Below are 9,516 nucleotides of genomic sequence, written 5' to 3' on the forward strand. Positions count from 1 at the left end.
TGTAACGAGGCTCGGACCTGCATCAGATGGAGAACGCCCAAAATCTGCCGTGAGTAGGAGTAGAGGAGTAGAGGAGTAGGGAGTCAGGTGGCTGAGCGGTGAGGGAATCGGGCTAGTAATCCGAAGGTTGCCAGTTCGATTCCCGGTCATGTCAACTGACGTTGTGTCCTTGGGCAAGGCACTTCACCCTACTTGCCTCGGGGGAATGTCCCTGTACTTACTGTAAGTCGCACTGGATAAGAGCGTCTGCTAAATGACTAAATGTAAATGTAAATGTAGATAGGGCCCTGTAATGTTCAATCTAAGATGAGACCTTTTGAGTTCTGTCTAGAGATCAATGGTTGGCACACATAGCCTTTCAATTAATCAGTATTTTTTTTTTATTACCAGCTCTGTTCTGCGATTTTTACAACCCTTCTGATGAGTGTGAATGGCATTATGAGCCATGTGGGTCACCTTGTATGAGGACCTGCAGGAATCCTTCAGGAAAATGCTCTGAACAGATTCCAAAACTGGAAGGTAACATTGATACCTGTTTTGTATTGACATGACATGTACCTATTCTGTAACAGATTTAAGTATAGCATTTTCCTTACTTTTCAAGGTTGCTACCCAAAATGTCCCTTGGCTGAGCCTTATCTTGATGAAACTACAATGAAGTGTGTGACAGAGAAAGATTGTGGCTGCTATGATGAAGACGGCAACCATTACAACGAGGGACAGCCTATGCCCGCAGAAAGAAACTGTCAGACATGGTATGTCACTTCTTATCATGCCTACATGTAATATTATTGTGCAAGAGTGTCATATAATTCAAACCAAACCAAACTGTTTGTTATATACGGTCGTTCTTATTAGTTTTTTAACCATGCAAAACAACAATGGTAATGATCAGCATGATGCTAAGACGCATAATAAGCATAATAATAATGTCATTAAAGAGCAGAACTATTTATCTATCTATCTTAAGGATTTTACATTAATTATTAGAAATGGTTTTTCCTAATATATGTACACATGATATGCAATATGCATTTTCCATTCTGCAGTAATTGCTCATCAACTGAGGCCACCTGCACCTACAACAGTACAGGTAATCACTTATGACATATGCTATATAAATCAAGAAAGTTACGTCCCAAACATAGTTAAATACTATAAAACTGAACAGTAGCGAATAACATTTTGTTTTTTGGCAGCTTGTCATTGTCTATATAAAGGAACATCATACGATGACGGAGATACGATCTATCATACATCTGATGGAAGTGAAACTTGCATCACTGCTGTTTGTCAAAACAATGGCACTATTGTACGGTCAATGGAACCCTGTTCCACCTCAACTTCTACAGCAACACCAACTACAACAGTGTTTAAATTTTCCACCACTGGTGAGTACTGTGGCTAACCTTAAAAATACAGTAAAGTACAAAACATCGACCTTATATATTAACCATTTATGCATGGGGAAGTTGAGTTTCCTTTGATTAGGATCTTAATGTTCTGACATTGCTTCTTCAGGAGAAACAGCCACACAGCCGACGGTACATACATCAGCAGTAACAACTCGGACAGTTACAACTCGGACAGTTACAACTCCGACAGTTACAACTGCTCAGACAACACTCGAGACAACAACCACCTTAACATCTACAACTGTACCAACAACAACTAGAGTTCCATCAACTACATTCGTTCTACCCACGACCATTACCAGCACATCAACTGCAACAACACCCAGCAACACAACCCTAATTACAACTGCAGTGTCAACATATAGGAGTACCACTCGCACACCATGCAGTTTGTGTAAATGGTCTGAATGGATTGACAATAGTAATCCTTCGAAGGGGCCAAGTGGAGGAGAATATGAAATTATTAAGCAGATAATGGATTCTGGAATAGAAATATGCAGTCTACCAGTGGATATAGAATGTAGAGCAAAAAAACATAAAAATACCTCCCTGGCAGACTTAGGTCAGAAGGTTGAGTGCAGTCCTCTGGTTGGACTATTTTGCAAGAATGAGGATCAACTGCCTCCGATTTGTTACAATTATGAGATAAGAGTCAAATGTTGCGACCATGATGACAAATATTGTGAAACACCCACATCAACAGTTACAACTACTCAGACAACACTCGGGACATCAACAACCTTAACATCTACAACTGAGCCAACAACAACTCCAGTTCCATCAACTACATCCATTCTGCCCACGACCATTACCAGCACATCAACTGCAACAACACCCAGAGAGACAAGCCTAATTACAACTGCAGTGTCAACATATAATAGTACCACTCGAAAACCATGCACTTTGTGTAAATGGTCTGATTGGATTGACAAAAGTTATCCTTCGGAAGGTGCAAGTGGAGATTATGAAAATATTACGCAGATAAAGGATTCTGGAGTAATATGCATGCAACCAGTGGCTATAGAATGTAGAGCAAAAGAACAAAAACATTTGTCCCTGGCAGAATTAGGTCAGAAGGTTGAGTGCAGTCTTCTGGTTGGACTAAATTGCAAGAATGAGGATCAATTTCCTCCGATTTGTTACAATTATGAGATAAGAGTCAAATGTTGCGACCATGATGACAAATATTGTGAAACACCCACATCAACAGTTACAACTACTCAGACAACACTCGGGACATCAACAACCTTAACATCTACAACTGTGCCAACAACAACTCCAGTTCCATCAACTACATCCATTCTGCCCACGACCATTACCAGCACATCAACTGCAACAACACCCAGCGAGACAAGCCTAATTACATCTGCAGTTACAACTCCGACAGTTACAACTACTCAGACAACACTCGGGACATCAACAACCTTAACATCTACAACTGAGCCAACAACAACTCCAGTTCCATCAACTACATCCATTCTGCCCACGACCATTACCAGCACATCAACTGCAACAACACCTAGAGAGACAAGCCTAATTACAACTGCAGTGTCAACATATAATAGTACCACTCGAAAACCATGCACTTTGTGTAAATGGTCTGATTGGATTGACAAAAGTTATCCTTCGGAAGGTGCAAGTGGAGATTATGAAAATATTACGCAGATAAAGGATTCTGGAGTAATATGCATGCAACCAGTGGCTATAGAATGTAGAGCAAAAGAACAAAAACATTTGTCCCTGGCAGAATTAGGTCAGAAGGTTGAGTGCAGTCTTCTGGTTGGACTAAATTGCAAGAATGAGGATCAATTTCCTCCGATTTGTTACAATTATGAGATAAGAGTCAAATGTTGCGACCATGATGACAAATATTGTGAAACATCAACAGTTACAACTACTCAGACAACACTCGGGACATCAACAACCTTAACATCTACAACTGTGCCAACAACAACTCCAGTTCCATCAACTACATCCATTCTGCCCACGACCATTACCAGCACATCAACTGCAACAACACCCAGAAACACAACCCTAATTACATCAGCAGTTACAACTCCGACAGTTACAACTACTCAGACAACACTCGGGACATCAACAACCTTAACATCTACAACTGTGCCAACAACAACTCCAGTTCCATCAACTACATCCATTCTGCCCACGACCATTACCAGCACATCAACTGCAACAACACCCAGCGAGACAAGCCTAATTACATCTGCAGTTACAACTCCGACAATTACAACAATTCAGACCAGCACTACAGCAACTACAGACTTCATCATATATACTGCACCTCCTCCCACGAGTCCACCAACAGGATATTCATGTACATGCAAATATCTCAACCAAAATTTTTCTTCTGGTAAGTGTTTCTTTAATGAATCTTTACTATTTGATCAACATAATCCCTATATTTCTTTACATGTTTAGACTTTGTAACTTTGCTATGTTTCCTTCTACTAAAGGTTCCTACATGTATGATCAGATCGATGGGGCAGGCTTGTGTTTCACATTCTTCTGCAATCAAAGATGCATTGTCGAAAAACAAGATATACCTTGTCGTACTACTTCACCACCAACTTATTCCCAAACCACATTTACCACCAAGCCCATGACGACAGTTACAACTGCTCAGACAACACTCGGGACATCAACAACCTTAACATCTACAACTGTGCCAACAACAACTCTAGTTCCATCAACTACATCCATTCTGCCCACGACCATTACCAGCACATCAACTGCAACAACACCCAGAGAGACAAGCCTAATTACAACTGCAGTGTCAACATATAATAGTACCACTCGAAAACCATGCACTTTGTGTAAATGGTCTGATTGGATTGACAAAAGTTATCCTTCGGAAGGTGCAAGTGGAGATTATGAAAATATTACGCAGATAAAGGATTCTGGAGTAATATGCATGCAACCAGTGGCTATAGAATGTAGAGCAAAAGAACAAAAACATTTGTCCCTGGCAGAGTTAGGTCAGAAGGTTGAGTGCAGTCTTCTGGTTGGACTAAATTGCAAGAATGAGGATCAATTTCCTCCGATTTGTTACAATTATGAGATAAGAGTCAAATGTTGCGACCATGATGACAAGTATTGTGAAACATCAACAGTTACAACTACTCAGACAACACTCGGGACATCAACAACCTTAACATCTACAACTGTGCCAACAACAACTCCAGTTCCATCAACTACATCCATTCTGCCCACGACCATTACCAGCACATCAACTGCAACAACACCCAGCAACACAACCCTAATTACATCAGCAGTTACAACTCCGACAGTTACAACTACTCAGACAACACTCGGGACATCAACAACCTTAACATCTACAACTGTGCCAACAACAACTCCAGTTCCATCAACTACATCCATTCTGCCCACAACCATTACCAGCACATCAACTGCAACAACACCCAGCAACACAACCCTAATTACATCAGCAGTTACAACTCCGACAGTTACAACTACTCAGACAACACTCGGGACATCAACAACCTTAACATCTACAACTGAGCCAACAACAACTCCAGTTCCATCAACTACATCCATTCTGCCCACGACCATTACCAGCACATCAACTGCAACAACACCCAGCAACACAACCCTAATTACATCAGCAGTTACAACTCCGACAGTTACAACTACTCAGACAACACTCGGGACATCAACAACCTTAACATCTACAACTGAGCCAACAACAACTCCAGTTCCATCAACTACATCCATTCTTCCCACGACCATTACCAGCACATCAACTGCAACAACACCCAGAGAGACAAGCCTAATTACAACTGCAGTGTCAACATATAATAGTACCACTCGAAAACCATGCACTTTGTGTATATGGTCTGATTGGATTGACAAAAGTTATCCTTCGGAAGGTGCAAGTGGAGATTATGAAAATATTACGCAGATAAAGGATTCTGGAGTAATATGCATGCAACCAGTGGCTATAGAATGTAGAGCAAAAGAACAAAAACATTTGTCCCTGGCAGAATTAGGTCAGAAGGTTGAGTGCAGTCTTCTGGTTGGACTAAATTGCAAGAATGAGGATCAATTTCCTCCGATTTGTTACAATTATGAGATAAGAGTCAAATGTTGCGACCATGATGACAAATATTGTGAAACATCAACAGTTACAACTACTCAGACAACACTTGGGACATCAACAACCTTAACATCTACAACTGTGCCAACAACAACTCCAGTTCCATCAACTACATCCATTCTGCCCACGACCATTACCAGCACATCAACTGCAACAACACCCAGAAACACAACCCTAATTACATCAGCAGTTACAACTCCGACAGTTACAACTACTCAGACAACACTCGGGACATCAACAACCTTAACATCTACAACTGTGCCAACAACAACTCCAGTTCCATCAACTACATCCATTCTGCCCACGACCATTACCAGCACATCAACTGCAACAACACCCAGCGAGACAAGCCTAATTACATCTGCAGTTACAACTCCGACAATTACAACAATTCAGACCAGCACTACAGCAACTACAGACTTCATCATATATACTGCACCTCCTCCCACGAGTCCACCAACAGGATATTCATGTACATGCAAATATCTCAACCAAAATTTTTCTTCTGGTAAGTGTTTCTTTAATGAATCTTTACTATTTGATCAACATAATCCCTATATTTCTTTACATGTTTAGACTTTGTAACTTTGCTATGTTTCCTTCTACTAAAGGTTCCTACATGTATGATCAGATCGATGGGGCAGGCTTGTGTTTCACATTCTTCTGCAATCAAAGATGCATTGTCGAAAAACAAGATATACCTTGTCGTACTACTTCACCACCAACTTATTCCCAAACCACATTTACCACCAAGCCCATGACGACAGTTACAACTGCTCAGACAACACTCGGGACATCAACAACCTTAACATCTACAACTGTGCCAACAACAACTCTAGTTCCATCAACTACATCCATTCTGCCCACGACCATTACCAGCACATCAACTGCAACAACACCCAGCAACACAACCCTAATTACATCAGCAGTTACAACTCCGACAGTTACAACTACTCAGACAACACTCGGGACATCAACAACCTTAACATTTACAACTGAGCCAACAACAACTCCAGTTCCATCAACTACATCCATTCTGCCCACGACCATTACCAGCACATCAACTGCAACAACACCCAGAGAGACAAGCCTAATTACAACTGCAGTGTCAACATATAATAGTACCACTCGAAAACCATGCACTTTGTGTAAATGGTCTGATTGGATTGACAAAAGTTATCCTTCGGAAGGTGCAAATGGAGATTATGAAAATATTACGCAGATAAAGGATTCTGGAGTAATATGCATGCAACCAGTGGCTATAGAATGTAGAGCAAAAGAACAAAAACATTTGTCCCTGGCAGAGTTAGGTCAGAAGGTTGAGTGCAGTCTTCTGGTTGGACTAAATTGCAAGAATGAGGATCAATTTCCTCCGATTTGTTACAATTATGAGATAAGAGTCAAATGTTGCGACCATGATGACAAGTATTGTGAAACATCAACAGTTACAACTACTCAGACAACACTCGGGACATCAACAACCTTAACATCTACAACTGTGCCAACAACAACTCCAGTTCCATCAACTACATCCATTCTGACGACGACCATTACCAGCACATCAACTGCAACAACACCCAGCAACACAACCCTAATTACATCAGCAGTTACAACTCCGACAGTTACAACTGCTCAGACAACACTCGGGACATCAACAACCTTAACATCTACAACTGTGCCAACAACAACTCCAGTTCCATCAACTACATCCATTCTGCCCACGACCATTACCAGCACATCAACTGCAACAACACCCAGCAACACAACCCTAATTACATCAGCAGTTACAACTCCGACAGTTACAACTACTCAGACAACACTCGGGACATCAACAACCTTAACATCTACAACTGAGCCAACAACAACTCCAGTTCCATCAACTACATCCATTCTTCCCACGACCATTACCAGCACATCAACTGCAACAACACCCAGAGAGACAAGCCTAATTACAACTGCAGTGTCAACATATAATAGTACCACTCGAAAACCATGCACTTTGTGTAAATGGTCTGATTGGATTGACAAAAGTTATCCTTCGGAAGGTGCAAGTGGAGATTATGAAAATATTACGCAGATAAAGGATTCTGGAGTAATATGCATGCAACCAGTGGCTATAGAATGTAGAGCAAAAGAACAAAAACATTTGTCCCTGGCAGAATTAGGTCAGAAGGTTGAGTGCAGTCTTCTGGTTGGACTAAATTGCAAGAATGAGGATCAATTTCCTCCGATTTGTTACAATTATGAGATAAGAGTCAAATGTTGCGACCATGATGACAAGTATTGTGAAACATCAACAGTTACAACTACTCAGACAACACTCGGGACATCAACAACCTTAACATCTACAACTGTGCCAACAACAACTCCAGTTCCATCAACTACATCCATTCTGACCACGACCATTACCAGCACATCAACTGCAACAACACCCAGCAACACAACCCTAATTACATCAGCAGTTACAACTCCGACAGTTACAACTGCTCAGACAACACTCGGGACATCAACAACCTTAACATCTACAACTGTGCCAACAACAACTCCAGTTCCATCAACTACATCCATTCTGCCCACGACCATTACCAGCACATCAACTGCAACAACACCCAGCAACACAACCCTAATTACATCAGCAGTTACAACTCCGACAGTTACAACTACTCAGACAACACTCGGGACATCAACAACCTTAACATCTACAACTGAGCCAACAACAACTCCAGTTCCATCAACTACATCCATTCTTCCCACGACCATTACCAGCACATCAACTGCAACAACACCCAGAGAGACAAGCCTAATTACAACTGCAGTGTCGACATATAATAGTACCACTCGAAAACCATGCACTTTGTGTATATGGTCTGATTGGATTGACAAAAGTTATCCTTCGGAAGGTGCAAGTGGAGATTATGAAAATATTACGCAGATAAAGGATTCTGGAGTAATATGCATGCAACCAGTGGCTATAGAATGTAGAGCAAAAGAACAAAAACATTTGTCCCTGGCAGAATTAGGTCAGAAGGTTGAGTGCAGTCTTCTGGTTGGACTAAATTGCAAGAATGAGGATCAATTTCCTCCGATTTGTTACAATTATGAGATAAGAGTCAAATGTTGCGACCATGATGACAAGTATTGTGAAACATCAACAGTTACAACTACTCAGACAACACTCGGGACATCAACAACCTTAACATCTACAACTGTGCCAACAACAACTCCAGTTCCATCAACTACATCCATTCTGCCCACGACCATTACCAGCACATCAACTGCAACAACACCCAGCAACACAACCCTAATTACATCAGCAGTTACAACTCCGACAGTTACAACTACTCAGACAACACTCGGGACATCAACAACCTTAACATCTACAACTGTGCCAACAACAACTCCAGTTCCATCAACTACATCCATTCTGCCCACGACCATTACCAGCACATCAACTGCAACAACACCCAGCGAGACAAGCCTAATTACATCTGCAGTTACAACTCCGACAATTACAACAATTCAGACCAGCACTACAGCAACTACAGACTTCATCATATATACTGCACCTCCTCCCACGAGTCCACCAACAGGATATTCATGTACATGCAAATATCTCAACCAAAATTTTTCTTCTGGTAAGTGTTTCTTTAATGAATCTTTACTATTTGATCAACATAATCCCTATATTTCTTTACATGTTTAGACTTTGTAACTTTGCTATGTTTCCTTCTACTAAAGGTTCCTACATGTATGATCAGATCGATGAGGCAGGCTTGTGTTTCACATTCTTCTGCAATCAAAGATGCATTGTCGAAAAACAAGATATACCTTGTCGTACTACTTCACCACCAACTTATTCCCAAACCACATTTACCACCAAGCCCATGACGACAGTTACAACTACTCAGACAACACTCGGGACATCAACAACCTTAACATCTACAACTGAGCCAACAACAACTCCAGTTC

The 9,516-nt window shown here is 41.2% G+C and overlaps 3 protein-coding genes across 3 annotated transcripts; all 3 read left to right on the plus strand.

Moving 5' to 3' along the window:
- Window positions 1–654: 654 nt before the first annotated feature.
- Window positions 655–6,174, plus strand: LOC136941616 (mucin-5AC-like). The gene is made up of 6 exons (XM_067234153.1): window positions 655–755; window positions 1,522–1,658; window positions 2,626–3,783; window positions 3,887–5,587; window positions 5,620–6,055; window positions 6,159–6,174. The coding sequence occupies exons 1-6, from the start codon at window positions 655–657 to the stop codon at window positions 6,172–6,174; spliced, it is 3,549 nt and encodes a 1,182-aa protein (XP_067090254.1).
- A 130-nt stretch (window positions 6,175–6,304) lies between these two features.
- Window positions 6,305–7,401, plus strand: LOC136941619 (mucin-2-like). Its single transcript, XM_067234156.1, has 2 exons — window positions 6,305–7,063; window positions 7,105–7,401. The coding sequence occupies exons 1-2, from the start codon at window positions 6,305–6,307 to the stop codon at window positions 7,399–7,401; spliced, it is 1,056 nt and encodes a 351-aa protein (XP_067090257.1).
- Window positions 7,402–7,644: 243 nt separating this feature from the next.
- On the plus strand, window positions 7,645–9,496 carry LOC136941620 (mucin-2-like). The gene is made up of 5 exons (XM_067234157.1): window positions 7,645–7,670; window positions 7,848–8,200; window positions 8,364–9,182; window positions 9,286–9,318; window positions 9,429–9,496. The coding sequence occupies exons 1-5, from the start codon at window positions 7,645–7,647 to the stop codon at window positions 9,494–9,496; spliced, it is 1,299 nt and encodes a 432-aa protein (XP_067090258.1).
- Window positions 9,497–9,516: the final 20 nt, after the last annotated feature.

Source organism: Osmerus mordax, chromosome 4, assembly GCF_038355195.1.
Source record: "Osmerus mordax isolate fOsmMor3 chromosome 4, fOsmMor3.pri, whole genome shotgun sequence".
Lineage (NCBI taxonomy): Eukaryota > Metazoa > Chordata > Actinopteri > Osmeriformes > Osmeridae > Osmerus > Osmerus mordax.